At 50.1% G+C, this 18,258-nt stretch overlaps 2 protein-coding genes across 3 annotated transcripts in view; both read right to left on the bottom strand.

The window, feature by feature from the left end:
- The window catches only part of PPFIA4 (PTPRF interacting protein alpha 4), a 34,112-nt gene extending 30,258 nt beyond the window's left edge, over positions 1 to 3,854 (bottom strand). The window contains exons 1-5 of one of the 2 annotated variants that reach the window (XM_082654503.1): positions 3,580 to 3,854; positions 1,435 to 1,536; positions 877 to 1,041; positions 488 to 562; positions 167 to 256 (exon numbers count right to left, since the gene is read on the bottom strand). In XM_082654503.1, coding sequence (XP_082510629.1) covers positions 167 to 256; positions 488 to 562; positions 877 to 1,041; positions 1,435 to 1,536; positions 3,580 to 3,813 — 666 coding nt within the window. In that variant the 5' untranslated portion in view covers positions 3,814 to 3,854. The remainder of the gene's footprint in view (positions 1 to 166; positions 257 to 487; positions 563 to 876; positions 1,042 to 1,434; positions 1,537 to 3,579) is intronic. The other variant, XM_082654502.1, reaches the window with a different exon arrangement.
- LOC309823793 (uncharacterized protein) lies at positions 3,834 to 15,889 on the bottom strand (the record flags this gene model as incomplete). The annotated part of the gene is made up of 5 exons (XM_082656368.1): positions 3,834 to 4,211; positions 15,220 to 15,270; positions 15,410 to 15,471; positions 15,611 to 15,687; positions 15,812 to 15,889. 5 exons carry the CDS (start codon positions 15,887 to 15,889, stop codon positions 4,138 to 4,140), a joined length of 342 nt encoding a protein of 113 aa, XP_082512494.1. The 3' UTR covers positions 3,834 to 4,137.
- Positions 15,890 to 18,258: the final 2,369 nt, after the last annotated feature.

The following is an 18,258-nucleotide window of genomic DNA, read 5'->3' as shown; positions in this document are numbered from 1 at the left end:
GTTCTTTGCAGATGGGGTAGGGGGAAGAAGGAAAGAGAGATGGTACCATTGGAGAAAGCTCCAAATTTAATTCAAGCAGTTGCTCTACTGCACTAAGGCAGGGCAGGGGCCCCACCTCCTGTCTGGGGTAAAACATGTCCCCTCTATGCAGCTCCCCATGACCCACCTTCCACAGGCATTTCGGTCCCTGTTCCACAGTCCCCTCCTCTTCTGCCACTCCATCCTGAACCCTTGCCTCCTGCTGTAGGGCAGACACCTGTAGGGCACAGTCCCCAGGGCAATGAGTCAAAGAGAAGAGAACCTCCTATATATTCCAGACCCTTCCAAGTCTCCCACCTCCTAGAGAGAGATGTCTCCTGTTGGCTAACAGTCTCCAGTTGAGACAGACGGGAGAAATCTGATGAGGAACAGAGTGGGGAAAAGGGGTAAACCAGCCTTGGCTTCCAGGAGCTGTAGTCTACAGATGGAGGGAGGGCAAGCAGCTTACCTGCTGGTGGGCACCTGCCAACTGCTCTTCCAAGGTGGTCACTCTCTCCAGGGCCACCCGGAGCCGCTCTCGCACCTGTCCAAGATAAAAGGGGAGATGAAGAAAGAAACAGGGACCCCACTGGACTCAAGTTGGAGAAGCCTGGGCTTGGTCTACCGCCACTGAGCATAAAGCAAAGAGAAGGACCTGCCAAGGGGCAAATTTCTGAGAGGGAACCTAATAGGATGACATGGAAATTGGATTAATGGTAGGAGGGAGCCAGTTATGAAGCTAGAAGGCAGTTTTCCCTAAACACAGGATTCAGAAATCTCAGAAAAGGGATGCACGGAGGCTCTGGGGAAGCCTGGCTGGATTGGGGGTGGAGGCAGGCTGTGGGCCAGCCTAGGTACCTTCTCATCCAGGGCCTTGTGGTGCACAAACAGTGACTTGAGAGCCTTCAGCACCTCCACCTCACTGGAAACCCCTGAAGGTGACTGAGCCTGACGCTTCACCACAGTCATCCTCAGTGACCGCTCATGACGGGACACTAGGCACTCCAGATGTTCCAGAAGCAACTGGCAGAGAGAAGGGGAGGGCAAGAGGAAGGGCTGTGAGCCTGTGCCCCAGGGGCTATAAGCAGGGTCCACACGAACACCCAGCAGACACGAGTACTGCCATGTGTACCATTGTCAGAATGGTGAAATACTTCTATGTGGGTAAACAGCTGCTGCCCCAACTGAATACCTGCCCTAGCCTCTCTCCCAAGACCCCGACCTTTCCCTTGACCCCGAACTAGAGGTGAAAAGCCTAGCACTGATGGTTGAACAAACTGACTATCACCCCAGGGTGATATAAGGCAGGAGGAGGTTAGGATAGGGCTGGGGATGTGCTGGCCCTGGCCATGCCTGCTCCCTTGGTCATACCCCCCACCCCCAAAGCACAAACACACGCCAGGTCACCCCACTTACCCTCGTGTTATTCCGCTCTGCTTTCAGCTCTGATATCTCTTCCTCCCTCTCTAGAAGCTGCTCCCGACACATACTCAGCTCCCGGGTTAAGGTGGTAAATTCCTGAAAACCCCCAAGGCCCCTCAGTGCTTGGGGATCCACCACCTAAGCAGTATCCTGCACGCCCGAGTCAGTGGTGGGATCCTCTCACTCGTCCCTTACTTCCACCAACTGTCCCCAGAAATATCCCTATCCATCCATACTACTAGCATGTGCTTCTCCAGAGGGGAAGCATTCCAAGGGTGTGGTAGGGTGCAATGGAATACAGTTGCATAGAAGAGTGAGAAAGCCACCAGGTCTGCTCTGCGCCCCTTCCCCCTCCAGCCACCAATATAACCTGATTATGTCCTCCCTCCCATTTTGTACTTCTGTTTCTCCAACAATCCAGTGACATTTCCCTTTAGAAGTGGATGGAGGGGAGTTTCACTTCTGGTTTGGCATTAGTAACGTCCCTCCCCAACTCTAACCCCTCTGACACACTGCTGCCAGGGTAATCTCCCAAAGTACAGTGTTGTTTACACCGTTAAATACAAACTTATTATCCTGGTTTCCAGCTTCTCTCGCACAGTTCCTTTCCATACACCCTAAGACCTGGTCAACCTGGGTAACCGCTGTTTACAGTCACTAGTAAACTTCTTAATTCCACACCTTTGCTCAGTGGGCTCCCCCGACCCCTGAAAGCCCAATCTTCTGTCAACACCTGATCTTTCAAAGTCCATCTCAAAGGACACACCTCCTTGGGACCTTTCCAGACTTCCCAGTGGAAGGCTTTCTCCCTCCTCTGAAAACTGTTACGAACACAGGCACTCTGAGCACCTACCATGTACCAGCTCCTGTGCTGGTCACTGGAAACACAGTAACAGAAAAGACATAATCCCTGCCCTCATGAAGCTCCCAGTGAGGGGTTGAGATCAAATCTCAGGTCTGCCCGTTGGTGACCTTGGACAAGATACCTAACCCCTTTGAACCTCTAATCCGAAAGACAATCCTCCCTCAAGTGTTGCTCTGAGGATCAATTATCTGGAAGCTATTTTAGGTGTTGACACTGTTTTAACAATCCTTTGGGGGCCCCTCTTCTCTTCCTCCACATTTTCTGCCTATCATTTGGGCTCTTGTCTATCTCCTTTCTAGTGTTCGAGCTCCCTGGGGGCAGGGACTGGCTCCTTCATCCTGGGGGGGCTTGTTCAGGGCTCCAAACACAGTGGGATAGGATGGGCCCATCTCCCACCCCAATTCCTCACCAGGGCTCCATATTCCTATCTACAGAGCATCACAAGGCTCTGCCCCCCGAACGCTTCTGGACCCTGGGTAGGAAACTCAGCCACTCTGGTTCTTCTCCCCACACGTGGGGAGAGGGCCTGGAGCTGAGTCCTGAGCTGTGTGGCCCCTCAGGGCTGCCTCCCTAACCCTTGCAGCACCCCCACAGGCAGGGTGGCCACGAGCAGTTTACCAATCTCCTCAAGTTTCAGCTTCATCACTTGTAAAATAGAGATGATGGCGATAACAGCACTAACTTCAGCACTGTGGAATTTAGTGAAGGAAATTCCAGTCAAAGTGCTTAGCACACAGAAAACACAATAAATGGTGACCATTATTGCTAGTAGTCATGTTGATTGAGGAGAATAAGAGGGGTATCACAGCTCTGCCTATAATATTCCATGTGATGCCTCTTGTTTTTTTCATCTGTGCAATGAGAGGTGGACTAGATAACCTCTAAGGCTTCTCCCATCTCCATTCTCTGTGGTTCGCCACCCACCACTTCCAAGAATAGGACCCTGGTGAGGAGCCTCCATGGTGGAGGTGTCTTTCCAGTATAGCCTGCCACCTTCTGGCTGCATGGGTTCACTGCAGTTGGCAACTAAGGCTGGGTTTTCTTCCTGCATCAAAGTCCATCCTTTTCTCCAGGTGGAGCCAATTTCAGCCTGAGGAGCTTGGGAGTAACAGGGAAAAGTATTATGAAGCAAGGCGAAGGAGAGTAAATGCTCTGTGAATTCCATTTGTTGAGATGCTAATAGACGAAGAGAGCTGAGGGCCCAGAAGCTGAGGGCTCTGAAAGGCTGGGTGAGGGGAAGGGGATGAGGGAGATGCAAGACTATCGGGCCTTACCTGGGGAAGGGCAGAGTTAAGGTGGCACTGGAGCTGGTCTCGCTCATCCAGGGCATCCTGGAGCCGGCTCTGTGTCGCCGCCAAAGTCTCCTGATTCTCCCGAAGGGACTCTAGCAACTTCTCCCGCTCATCCAGCATGTTCACCATCAGCTGCTCAAAGTTGGCGTCAGCATCCGTTCCATGGGGAGACCCCAGGGGGTCCCCCTCGTTGATTGTGGGCATCACTTCACACATGGTGGGGGTGGGCAGGGCCTTCTCAGTGTCAGGGCACAGGGGAGGGTTTCACAGGGTTGGCACCTCCAGGGCGACCCGTGTAGGGGTCTCAGAGCAGGCAGTACCAGGTGAGTGAACAGATGGGCAGGGGCTTCTCCCATGGCATCAGTTGCTCTCGGTCTGAAAGGGGACTGGTGCCCAGAGTGCCCCTGTGAAATGGAGTGAGAGGGCCTGGTTTAACCTCTCAGCGCTGGGGCTGGGTGCCCTATGTCCCCAGGCAAGCAGGCAGCAGCTGAGTGTGGCCATGACAGGCAGGGAGAGCAGGGCTGGAAGAGGGCCCTTTCCTTAGACTGAGCACTGGAGCCTGGCAGAGTCCCAGCTGGGTCCAGCAACAACCATCGTTTCCGGAGGGCAGTGATCTGTTGGAGAAGAGACTGCTGTGAGAAACAGCTGAGCAGAGAAGGGCATCCAGGAGGTGGGTGAGGGGAGAGGAGGCAGGAACGTGGACCAGAACGTGGGGAAAGAGGGTGAAGAGTTGGCGCATGCCCCTCCTCCGGGCTTACTCACTCAGATGGTGCCTTCCTTAGTTCTCCCAAGAAATGCACATGCCCACTGCTGTAGCCTCTGTCACCAGCTTCCCCCACCCACAGCTGTCAGAAGTGCAGCCGCAGTGGAGTGGTTCCCCCTCCCACGTGGCTTGCTGGCCAAATATAGAAATAATTCAGTAAGCGGCAAGGGAGCAGCCGGAAGGCTGCCCAGAGTCCTCCCGAGACCTGGGGCTGTGAGAGTGGGAGGAGAGGAAATAGGGTCCCTGCCCCACCCCATAGGTTTCTCCCCCACATTCAGGCCAAGGCAAGCACAGAACGGGTTAAAGGGCTCTTAGTGGGTGTGAGTCCCATACAGGATGGACTACTGGGCTCATAGGAAACAGGGACAGAGTACCTCCTACCCTGACCACTGGCACAACATGGCTCCTTGAAAAGGCACAGGCTGGACACTGGGGCAGGCAGACAGCCCTGACCTGCTCCATGCCCATCATTCAGGGAGGAGGCTCTGGCTCAAGTCATCCCCTACTCCTGAAACCTGGCAGACAGCAGGCTTCCATTCTGAACTCATGGCCTACCACCTCTGGGTTGGAGCAGAGACAGAATGATGTAAAGGATTCATGTTGGTAGGTGGGGGAGATGTTACTCTCCTAGGGCAGGGCTTCCATGTGGGGCCCCTGCTCGTGTCTGGGAATCTTCTCCCTCCATGTAACTTCCCAATGCTGGCACTGTCAGAAAGTCACCAGCTAGGGTGGTTAGCATGTTGACAGCCTGGCAGTAACGCCTTGAGCCTGGCACAGAGAAGCCCAGTGGTCAGAGCAAAGGAAGGTGAACCGAGGAAGGCAGCATGCAGCTAGGGATTTCTGCCTGCCATCAGCTTCCAACCTCCCTGCTCACTGCTGGAAGGCCACCACCTTAATCAGTTTTCAGAGGGAGCTGTCTTCAGAGCTCCTGTTTTATGAGAGATGGGATGTGAGACACCCAGCACAGTAATGGGCACTCAGAGAAGCCCCGTAAATGCTGCTTTCCTTCCTTCCCTACCCCATCCCCATTTGGGAGACACAGAGACAGCTTCCTGTTCACCCCTCAGGTAGCAGACTGGGGAATAGGCAGACTGGGAGGGTCAGGGAGAGGACAGGCGGCATTTGGACCCAGTATGAGGTGAAAAGTCAGACACAGGGAACCTCTGGCCTGTGGCAGGATTGAACCTAGCAGGGGAACCAAAAACGGGCCGTGTCTCTTCTACCTGAACCCCCCTGTCATCCCCTTATCCCCTCCCCCAGAAACGGGGGATAGCCAAGGTGAGGCTGGGGAGGAACTTGGGCATGGATAAGATAAAAGTTAGAGTGCCAGCTTGAGAACTCCCAAGCTCATACCCACAGCCATTCCCAGAGGGCCCAGTAGTTCAGGCAGCATGTGGGCGTGCCCACACAGGCACACAGGGAGACACAGGAACTTGGAGACTTAGGACATACACATGTTCCCAGACACAAAAACTGGATACACACTCTGATCCAGGGATCCATTCCCCAAGCCGGACAGCCACCATAAAGGGCAGGGTTCCAAGAGGTGAAAAGTAGCACCTTGGTCTGCACCCTACCTTACACCAATATCGCTGCCCCACAGAGCAGCTGGGAGCAGGTAGGAGGGGCTGCTACCCCAGTCTTGCCAGAGGTGCCATCTCACTAATGCTAATAACAGCAAGTCCTCTGATTCTCCAACCCACTTCACCCTAAAGCTCCAATCTGTGAGGTTTAAAGGCCACACTGGCCCCCCATACCTCTCCAAGCTCATCAACAGCCAGGCCCTCATCCCTTCCCACTCCCCTACCCCCATCCCAAGAAGAAATGAGAAGCAGAAAAGAAGGCCAGTCTGGGGAAGGGGCCCCCTATGGCAGAGGCTGTCTTTTGGAGAAGAGTATAGTGTGCTCAGGAGCTCAGGGACTCAGTCCAACAGATCTCCAGGCAGCCTGCAGTGTAATATAGAGGAAGGAGCCCAGAGCGGGGACTCTGGAGACCTGAGCTGCAGTTCTGCCAGACCAGCTGAGTGATCTTGGGCTTGTCATGACCTACTAAGGCCTCTACTGTAAGAACCCACAGCCCTTATTTAGTCCACCTCAGAGGGATGAGATCATGGATAAAGAGTTTGGAGAAGCACCCCACAATTGTAGGGGAGTATGAATTACCTTAGTAGTGGGCAAAGGCGGGCCTGTGGGTGGGTTTTGCCTCTCACTGTTGTGGCCTCTCCCGTTGCAGAGCACAGGCTCTGGACGCGCAGGCTCAGCGGCCATGGCTCACGGGCCCAGCCGCTCCGCAGCATGTGGGATCTTCCCGGACCGGGGCAAGAACCCGTGTCCCCTGCATCGGCAGGTGGACTCTCAACCACTGCGCCACCAGGGAAGCCCTGTGGGTGGGTTTTTTATGACTCCTTATGGGAAAGGGGTTGGGAAGTTCTCAGGAAGGAAACATAGGACCTCAGGCTGCCCACAGTGATGTGCTGGCCATTTGGACTGACTTGGCCTCCTCAAATCCTCCTAGTCATTCTGGTAACTGAGAAGCTGGCTTCAGTGCCATCAGCCCTTTCCCAGCCTCCTTCCAAACCGAGAGCCAGGTAGCGACTCCACTTACCCTAGTGAACTGGCATCATGTAGAGCAGGTTGAAGATGAGCCCAGAGATGTATGCCAGACAGATGCCCCTGAGATGACTGTCCAGGACTTCCTCTCCCTGTCCCCACAAACTGCACAAGCATGGTGAGCAGAAGGGAGCTTGAAGACAGCCACATCAGGACGCCTGGCTTTTCCTGGTTCCATGGCCATCTTTAAATAGCGCAATTATCATCTCAGCCTAACACAAGCCTCCTCAACTCCTGCATAATTTCTAAGTAACACTCACAAGTCCTGATTCAGAGACGAAAGCTACCAGCCCCCAAAGCAAACATATGTGAGGGGTTTTGCCAAGTGAGGAGTGTGGGCAGGCTGTGACACAACAGAGAAGGGCTTCAGACTGAGCTGATGTGTGTGTGAGGAGGGAGGGGTCAGATGAAAACCAGGCTTCTGGGCTTTTAAACACAGAAGAGGCAGACTCTGAGGCCTCTTTGGCTCCCCCCAAATCACCCCCATCTTTTCCTAACAAACAGGAGGGATGGGCACTTGGGTCTGATGCTCTAGCTGGCCACATGCACACACAGACAGGCTGGCTCCCCACTGCCCTGCCAGATGGCAGGCCCCCCCATGGTGAGACAGCTCAGCAAAGGCAAAGCTACCAGCTCCCAAAGAAGCCAAAGGGCCAGGGCAAAGCTTCCAGGAGCTGTGCTCAAGTCTAAGTGGGCCATGAGCCACACAAAGAGGGCGCTTCAAGGTAAAGAGGTAAGAGAGGAAGGTCAGATACCCACCCAAAAGGGTGAAGACCTGAGGAAATGGGGAGGGAAGTGGTCATCTAGGAAAATAATAACAATTATAATAGCAACTATGATTTATTCAATATTTACCACAGTGCCAGACACTGTGTTGTCAGTGGACATATATTAACTTACTTTAATCCTCACAAGTCCTTGCAAGGAAGACACAATTCTTCTTCTCATTTCACAGATGTGAGAATTGGGACTTAAGTCATGTAATCAAGTCTATTACAGCTAGTAAGAGGAAGAGCTAGGATTCAAGTCCAGTCTGTCTGACTCCAAAGAGGGGTAGGGGATGGAGGAAGAGGGAGTGGACATGACTCCTTCTGGCATCGTGTTTCTTCCAAGAGGCCAAGGCACTTGGGCCCTGGCCCTTGTCGCCTTCATCCAGGGAGATGGCCGCCTAGGGATAGCTCACCTCGGGCCTCCTCCACTGATCCTCCTCTAGCTTGAGCGAAGGCCTCTGTGCAGCAGGCATCATGGTCATGAGGCAGTCACTTCCCCACTGGAAGTGACCTGTCTCCAAAGCCTCATCTACCACCTACCCAATTCTCTCCCTCTACCGCCTAGCTGGCTCCATACTGAGTTGTAAGGAGACTGCCTGAGTTCCCCATACCATACCACATTCCCACAGGAGCTACAGAAACACATTCTTCTGAGTCCTCAGCCCCACTCACCCTGTGGCGTTTTCAGATACCATCCTCCCAGTAGCATGAAGTCTCACTCCCCACCTCTCTTTTCCTCTAATCGAGAAGCTTCTCCTCCTCCCTTGCTCCTCTCCCTATCCAGCTCAACATCCCAAGAAGATTTGCCCTCACTCATCCTCTTCTCCAAAGCCCAGTCAAGCCCTCTCTCCCCTGCTACTCCCTAGCTCTGCCCACTGTCATGCTCTCAGAGCCCACCTATTGCTCATGAGCTTCTAGCACCTCACCTGGCCTGCCTCAGTCTTCCTTTCCATGTTAGTCTAAGGAACTCCTGATCACCCTTCTAAGCTCATCTTAAATACCACTTTCTCCAAGGAGCCTTTTCTGATTCCCCCCCATACATAAGATTGGCTGTTCCACTGACCCAGCACAGCCTTTCCCTCTGTTTGTGCAACATAGACTCATCTGAAGACTCTAAGGTAAGAACCATAACCTAATTATCTTTGGATGCTCCAACACTTACCACGGTCCTGACATACAAGGAGCTGAATGGATACATGTGACAGAGTCATTCTGCGAAGTGCATCTCTGACCAACTTTAAAGAAGGGGAACTCTAAAATAGAAAAAACTGACTCAAGGCCTGGGAATAGGTTCATTTGTCTTCCCCTCTGAAAAATTAAAGCTTCTTTACAGCAAGATGGAGGCCACTCCTGCCTCGAAAGGAAGACTCTGGAGCAGGTTGATGGGCTGGCTCCTCCACTGACATGTGACTCTGGAAAGACACCTAATCTCTCTGAGCCTCCGTTCTTCATCTGTGAAATGGAGATGACAATAATATTCACCTCACATAGCTGATGTGAGGATTACTAGAGTTAACATATGCAAAGTGTTGACATCCATGTCCAGCAAACACTCAGTAAGTGTTAACTCTTAGCACCCCAGGCTCCTGAAGCACCTCAAGGTTGGGCCCACTCCAATTACAATAAGAAAACTAAAAATCTATATTAGCTACAGGAAGCCTTCCAAGAGAAAAACACTCTTGGAAAAGCTTTATTGACAGTTTCTCACTGCTGGCCACAAATCACTTCTAAATCATCCAGTTCCCTGGGCCCCTAAAAGCCCAGCAGTTAGACTTTCTCTGGGCATCAGGTTCCCAAATCTGGAAAATGAAGGTTGTAACACACAACACGATACAGTGATCTTACAGGGTGTCATGAGGGTCAAAGGAGTTAAGAGACATGAAACTGTTCTGAAAAGTATAAAATGCTACCCAAGCACAGGTTAGCACTGACTGCCAGCCCAGATACTCAACTTCCGAACATCGGTGCATTCTGTTGATTCAGGAAGAGGCCTCTCTATCTGACAGGTTCCTCTGGGCCCGTATCTGTGAAGCCCATCCCTCCAGCTGCTCCCCAGGAGTTAGTTATGAACCACCTCTTGCTAAGACATGGCCTATCATTTGGGTAAGCAAACAACTTTCTGTCCAAACCAGGATAGTGAATGGAAGCACTGTTAACAACCACACCAGGGCACAGATATAAACTGCAGCTGCCCCGGGCATGCCTAGCCGTATGGTTACTCTCATTCTCACCACCCCAGGAGGACTAATGTCAAAGGCTAGTGGGGAAAGAAGGACTGCGAGTCTCTGTGCACCTCCAAAATAGTTCCGCTTCAAAATTACAGCCATCACAACTACATCTTTAAATTAAGCCAGGGATTTGCAAACTGGGCTTTATGATAGAGTACCTTTGGGGCAGCCCGGGACAAAAAAAGGGGAAAGAGGTGAGACAGACACAAAGGGCTCTGAACTCTCTTTCCTTTCTTTAATCTCATCAACTCCAAGTCTGTCAATTTTACTGGACATGTGATTAAGGTTTCATTTGTATAAAAGGGTTCCAGGCCTAAAAGAGGTTAGAAGATCCCTGGTAAGTATTGTCTACAGAGACCTCTGCTAAAATAGATACATGTTCTCTCAGAGAGGCAGCACATCAATGCAACAGAGAAAAAAACCTGGGAAGGCTACACAGGTGACACTGGGGGCCCACATTCTAAATGTCTAGTAGAGATAATTTATTTACAAAAGCTAAGATAGGCAGGACCTGGCTTTCGCTGAACTTACATCATTAAGTACAGTAACCCTAACCATCTTCTGCTAATCAGAGCCATTGATTAACACTTATAGATGTCCTCAAATAATGTTTGCAAAAGAAGAAACAAAGTAATAAATGTCATTTATTTGGAGGATAAAAATCTTTCAAACTAGAGGTCTGTGTGGGACAAATCTGGGTCCTCTGGTGTTCACAAAAAACTGCTCAGAGGTTTCTGCGTTTGTAGGTCAGCCCATCAGATTAGAGAGCTGTCACATAGCAGAAAACAGAATTGCTCAGGGGTAATCAGGGACACCAGAAGGGAGTGCTGCCAGGTGCTGGGGTGTGAAAGGTCTAGAGTACACAGAACTACCCAGAGACATATAGGCACCACAAAAAGTGTGTATGTGTATGTGGTCACAAAAGTATGAGGGCTATATGTGGTTATGACACAGAGAGAACGTGGGGGAAGGCATGTATATTCACACAACAGAGTGTGTAAGTGCATAGTCATGAGAATTTGTGGCGTAAATGTGTAATCATGAAAGAGAAGCATGTGTGTGTGTGTGTGTGTGTGTGTGTGTGTGTGTGTGTGTGTGTAAGAGTATGGTCATGAGAATGGGGTCCTGAGCGCATGTGCATGAGAGAGCATGAGTATGTATAACGGTGAGATTGTGTGTGGATGTGTGTGGTCATAAGTGTATGACAGGGCTCATGATGGTATACGACTGTGGTCGTGAGAATGCATGTGTGTGTGCAGTCATAAGAATGCATCTGGGAGTCATGAAATCATGTATGTTCATAAGAGCTCATGGGTGCCGTGAGAGCTTTGTGTGTGTGCATGATCATGAAAGCGTATCACTGGTCATGAAAGAGTGTAAGTGTATATGTGGTCTTGAATTTCTGTGGGAATGTATGAGAGGGAAAGGAGGGAAGGATGAGGATAATAATGAAGGAATGAAAATTCCACTTGTTCCATGTGCTCTGTCCCAAACAAGGGCCAAAATTTTGGGGTACTCCACAACTGGCCTAGTGTGAGCTGAGGTCAAGGAACTGGGCCGAGCCCACCCTTCTACTTACCACCATCCATCAGAGCTCTACTGCCCAATCTCCCGAGCCCAGGGCTCCGTGTGCATTAGAGATGGCAGTGGTCACCCCCTAAGTCTCCCAGAATGCTCACTCTTCATGGAACAGTAAACGTCAAGCTCCTGACCTGGCTGCACTTCCCAGGCCCTCCTCTCAGCAGCTATCCTCTAAGCCAGCGGTCCACAACCTTTTTGGCACCAGGGACTGGTTTCGTAGAAGACAATTTTTCCACGGACGGAGTTGGCGGGGGCATTGTTCAGGTGGTAATGTGAGAGATGGGGAGCGATGGGAAGCGGCAGATGAAGGTTCGCTCGCTGGCACGCCACTCACCTCCTGCTGTGCTGCCTGGTTCCTAACAGGCCTTGGCCTGGTACCTGTCTGCGGCCTGGGGGTTGGGGACCCCTGCTCTAAGCCAAACACAGGAAAATCCTCTTTTGTAGTAGCTGTCAAGAACCTCTATCATCCAGTGCCGACCCCCACCCCTGCCCATACTTGGAACTGCAGATTCCGGCTTGAAAGGTTTTCTGAAGTCATGCAGGCCAACCTCCCACCCTGGGAGGGAGCTCCTTCCACAACATCCCTGACAGTTCAGTCTTTACTTGATTATCCTTCAGGAATAAGGAGCTCACAGCTAAATGAGGAATCCCTCATTGTCCTAAGGAAGTTTTTCTTAAATTAAATGGAAACCTATCTCTCCTTTAAAATGACAGTTATCTATCTGAAGACAGTGGCCATGAAGTCACATCAGACATGCATTTAATTTATGAGAATAAATAAAATTCCACTGACTGGGCAAAGTGAGCAATAAAGGCCTCTAAATGCAAACCAGCTATTTCATCTGACACTTAACTACAAAATTATACTTGTACTTAAATACTCTTTTAAATCATTGTATACATTATGTATTTTTATAATTACTATATAATATATACTATATCTGTACATTAGTATTATTATTCAGAGTTATAAACCTAAACCACATACCATGGCTTTATGGGAGATTTAGGAATTTTCACTTCACTGCCTATAGAATCTAATTCCCCCACTGATGTAATACCACTGTATTGGGTCCCCAGAGGATCCTCTGCTCCTGGTTAAATATTTGTAGTTGCAAGGAGGTTTCATTGAACCCAGAGGATCTGAAGACAGATCTCTTTAATTCAATCCAACGATTACTGTCAGTAGACTTCCTATGCTGTAGTAGATTACTTACTTAGCTAGGAATTGTTATGGATACAAAAGGCAAGTAAGATACAATCTTTACCCTTAACAAGTTCACAGTCTACCTGAAAGAACTTAAGATATACAAGTAATCATTTGGGAGCAATACGGAGTAGCATGTGATCAAAGATTCAGTCTCTGGCACAGTCTGGGGGTCAGCACTGAGCACCACTTGGAGTATGACCAACTGAATTAACTGGTGATAGTTTCTCCTCCAGCTCTTTGAGGATGAAGCAACCCCAGCCAAGGCCTCTCAGCCCCTGACTGACAGGCAAGAAGCGGCTCTGGATTAGAACTGACTTCACCTGGGGGAACAGAAGACACTCGAGGGAGGCGGGGGCTGCAGCTCCCAATGCTCTCCGAAAGCAGAGCAATGAGCTGGGCAGCAATCATGCTTCTTGTGTGACTGGTGAGCCAGCGGCCAGGAGATAAGAGGGGAGTCCTCAGGCTCTGCCAGCCCTGGAGTTTCATACCATCCTGGCTTAGAGCTCCTTCCCCCACTGCTATTTCCCCATGACATTCTCAGGTCCTAACAGGCCACTCCCAATTCAGAAAAGGTCCCCTAGAAACACCCCCTCTCAGAGTTCGCCCAGCACCAGCACCTCTGAGTACTCTTTACTCTGCTGGCCATCCCAAGTGCCACACTCCTGTGAGCCAGCACCACACGCCCTCCAGAGCTAATTATAGCTCAGTGAGCAAGCAGGCCGGGGGGGGGGGGGATGTATGGTGACTTCATGTGGCTGCAGTACACACTCACCCCTCCCTCTGACCCCACTCCCTCCCCTCCATTTCTCCCAATTCCCTACCTGGGACTTAGACTCTGAGGCAGCTTTCACTCAGTCCTCCGTGCTCCATCCCAACTCCTCCTCTCCAGTACACACACACCACACACAACTCCATACCACTCAGAAACAGCACGTTGTTTCTATGTCAACCCATCCAAGGGCCTAAAGCCCCAGAGTAGAGTATCCCTGGCATAGAAAGACCTCAGCTATCTCCCCCATATCCTAAAGTCCCATTGGCCCCCACCTCTCTGGCCCTGCTCCTCTCCCTAGCTCTCACCCTGCTATCCTCAGAGGCTCTCTCTGAAAGGATCCACAAGCAATCCCTGACAGCTCTTTCAGCTCTAAGATTTCAGCAATCTCCTAGAAAGGAGACCCAGCAGCCTGTCTGCCTGCCCTGCCCTGCCCCTCCAATCTCTCCTTAGCACCCAGCTGCCAGACCTTCCTTATACATGCCATAGTTCCGCCATCATGACGTGCTCAGCTGCACATGCCCAGATACCACTGGACGAGATTTCCCTTTCACATCCCCCCACCCCTACTCTTCTATCTTCCAGAGATGGTGTCTCCCATTGTGCTGGGTGTCTAGTGCATTCTTGGCCCCCGATAACCATTGTGCCATTCATCGCTTCATTTTTATCTTGAGATACCTTTTATCCCAGGCAGCCTCCTCACACCTCAGGATAAAGTCCTAGAAAATAGCCAAAGGAAATCATTCAAACTGTTCCTTTTGCTAAGGTAGTTTTCCTTGGGACTCCCTGCTAATTAATAGTGGTAGGGGGCGGATAGGTTGGAATCCAGTTCAGACAGTTATTTGAAAGGATGTGGACAGGGCTCTGGCTTTTTCTTATCCAATAGCAATGTAACAAAATTGGGGCTGGTGGAGGGCGGGGAGCGGGGGCTGGCGGTGTGCAGAGCTGTTAACAGTGTCTACTGTGTGTGCCTTTCAGGTGCTCCATAGCCCTAAATTGCCTTCAGAAGACTTAGCACCTAGGATGGTGTCTGGCATTATAGTAGGTGCCCAATTAACATTTGTTGGATGTCAAACAAAGTACTAGGTACCCGTTCCAACGGGGAAGACTGGGGGAAGAACCTGAAACGTGGCTACTGGAGGAGCCCCTTAAGCTCCCGCCAGGAGGGGATCTCCATGCTAAGCAGAGTCTCCTCCTTAACCACTTGCTCACCACATAGGACAGCAGCCCCAATTCCCCCACCCCTCTACCAGCATACCTCTCCTCAAAGGTGACTTTAGCACCTGGTGGCACCTTGTCCTCAATCCCTCCTCCTCAAAACAAAAAACCCAGCCACACCTCGTTTCCAAGTCTTTCAACCGGACCTCTCTCTTCCCACCCACCACCAAACTGTACGGGGAAAACATCCCTACTGCGTGGTCGAAAGTCAGTTCCCCACTCCCACCCTCCCAGCTCAGGAATCTGTATTCCAGCACTCTTTTATGGTTGCGCCCACACTCAACCCCACCTTCACCAGACCTCGGATTGGCCGCTCCTTCCACCCCACCGCCCTGGCACTGCAGAGATGGGGGCATCTCTGGCACAGCCTGAGACTGGCAGTTCGAGGAATGGAGAGCTAGCAATATTAAGAACGGGTGATATGAGCAACGTGGGAAGGAATAAGACCCCCGGGAAGAGCGAAGACCTCAGTACCTCTTGTGCCAAAGGAGCGGAGATGGCCCAGGCTCTTCTTCTCTGACTCTCCTGGAGGGGAAATGGGGGCGCAGTCCATCCAGTTTCCACCGGGAGAGTTGCCAACTCAGCCCCCCCGCCCCAAGCTGATGGAGCTGAAGGCGAACTCCATGCCCTCCCCGCAAATGGGGCATCGTCCCCCCATTCTCACCTCCAAGGGCACAGGGCACTACAAAGGCTGGTGAGGGGCGGCAGAAGAAGCAGTAGCGAAGTCTAAAGGAGACGACACATTTGAGTAAAAAGGTGCTGTTTCCCCAGAACCGCTACACTGAGACGCCCTCCCCAAACTGTGAGGGGAGCTGAAAGTGGGAAAAAGAGGCATCCTTCCCCAACCCGGGCTCTGGACGCTCACCTGCCTGCAATCACTGAAGGCCGGTCAGCTCGTATCCGAGCAAGAAGCCACCCCGGACCCCGGGAGCCCGACGCGTCCTAGGGAGCTGAGCAGGCGCGAACGTAGCTGCAGCCTCCACCAGCGCCGTGGCGCCCCTCCTCAAGGTCCTACCCCCTCCTTCTGCTGACAGTCCCTGGCCCCACCTCAAGGGCGGGGCCTGACCGACTCCCTCGAGGCCACGCCTCCGCCCCGGCGCTCCCTCACACGTGACACAGGAGCCTCTTTGATGCTGCGCGCCATCTTGGTGCTGCCCGGACAGTCCCTTACGAGGTGGCGGAGAGCTGAGGTTTTTACCCAACGCCAGTAAAGTTTCAGAGCCCAGCGGAGTCCTGCCTCCTTCCCAGTGAGGTGCAGCACATATCCCTTTGAACTTACCTTTGTCTCTAACCACCTGCTCTCTAAATTGGCCTCAGTACTGGCCTTGTGATTGTTTGCCAATGGTTCGTCACCTTTCTCTTGCGCCCATTTACTACTTTTACTCTGGTTGTACCCATTTTTTAAGTGGAGAAACCTAATCCAGATACATTTCCCTAGGGTGCACTTCAGTGAATTGTGTCGCTTGCCTGAATTCAGGTATTTGGCTGTGCTAACACTTACTATAAAATGAAATGTTTGTCTATTATATATACATAGTATGAAGACAGTCTCAATGCCAAAATTCCTGACAAATTTTGGTTAAATCTGTACATTTTCTTGAATTGCTCCTTACCCTGTCACCGGTGGCTATTAATGCATCTTTCCCATCTGGTTTGTGAAGTATCATCACAGTGCCTACTCAATCCTTTACAATACCCAGTACACACTGCTCCAAGTGTGAAAGATTTTTATATACATGCCATGTGTACAGACTTATACACACACATGTTCTATATCAGCAACAAATGCTGTAGTTGAGATCAGTGGCGCATATAACCATTAATTAATTAATATTTTTCTTTCCCGCAATATATTCACCTTTTGGCTTAGTTTCCTTGTATCTTTGGTAGAAGGCAGGAAAATCTGAGTAATTCCGATTTATTTGAGGGGTAAGAAATGAAGCTAAGTATTTTGTTTGTCTGACCCTTAGAGCAAAATCAAGGTACATATTTAAGGAAGTGACAAGTACAAAGCAGTTTTTACAAAAGCAGTTCAGAAAGTTCCAACTCTTCTCCAGGTAGTTTCAGGTTCTCATCAAAAGGAAATCCCTGAGACACTTCATATCCTTTCACTAATGAATCAGGAATCATCCTAGAAAAGGCAACTCAGTCAGTGCAGAGGGAAGGCTGAAGCCATGACAACCTTTGATAACATACTTTACCAAGTGTTTGTCAATATTATACTAAGAGAACAGCTGAGGCAATATCATCATACCATGGAGTTTCATACAAAAACTAGGAAGATCAGTCAGAACACAATTATTAAGCCAAATTTATTTCACTCCCCTTCTAAAAGTTAACTCCTAAATGGGGGACACAAAATCCACCAGGACAACTCTCTTCTGCTCCATGGCATCTTTAATTCAGGGAACTAGGGACTGTGTGCTTCTCTCCTCTTGCCTCAAAGAGGCAACTTCTGATTGTAGAGATGGTGCATATTGTTCAGGGGTTTTTTGTTTTTATCATTTAACTGCCCAAATTCTGGTTTTCACTGACCCAGGCTCACTTTCTGTGTGAACAGCTTTAGTACCACCCTCAGTGCAGGGTAAGGTTAGCTGTTAGCAGCTGTATTAAGCAGGGGCTTCCTAAGAATATTCTTTAAATAGCAGGGGGTAGGGAATGGTAAGGAAAAAACAACACACTAATTTAGCAGTCAAGCTCATGATAATAACTACCCCCATGAGATTTTCATGTTTAAAGAATATGGTCGTAATGCCACCTCTAGCTAATATCCAGCTCCCTAGCTAATTTGGGTGGGGGGCAGGTGGGAGGAGACAAGCAGCAAACTTATCTTGTTAGCAGAAACAAAACAAAAACATGATCCTCTTCTCAGAGTACACAAGCTATACCAAGTCCTCTCACCAAGAGGACATGAGCATTTCTGCAGGGATAAAAGGCCAAGCTCTCATAGGCAGCACAGGGCAGAGCAGAGCAAAGGAGTCACTAAATTCTTATAGTGCAGGAGTCTGGTTTCAATATGAGAATGCAATTTTTTAATGAACCTTCATAATAAATGCCCTTCTAACAATTCAATGAAAATATCACTATACTTCCTGCAATAACTGTCTTGATTTGTTTTACATTTTACTTGGAAACACATATTTAAAAGATTCTTTCATCAATCTTATATAACTTTTAGGCTGATTAGGGATAAGGTATACCACAATCAACTTTTTACTCACCCTTTTACTCTTTCTATCTATGTACACTCTGCCTACTCCCCTGTGCCACCATCTACCACAAGAATAATGAGACTGACCTTTTTAACTGTGGCACAGCAAAAGGACCTGGGTCAGAATTCTGGCGCTGCCACTTATTGGATAGTATGGCCTTGTTTAAGTCACTGATTCAGCTTTTTCAGCCAGAGAATGGGAATAGTATCACCTACCTTGCAGGATTGTGAGAACTAGAGATACGAAAAGTTCCTAGTGTAGCACAAAATCATTATCATTACTATCAGCTTCATGCAAAAAA

This window comes from Grampus griseus, assembly GCF_964374135.1.
Source record: "Grampus griseus genome assembly, chromosome: 1".
Taxonomy (NCBI): Eukaryota; Metazoa; Chordata; class Mammalia; order Artiodactyla; family Delphinidae; genus Grampus; species Grampus griseus.
The sequence above is the reverse complement of the archived record's forward strand: the minus strand, read 5'-3'. Positions and strand labels throughout refer to the sequence as shown.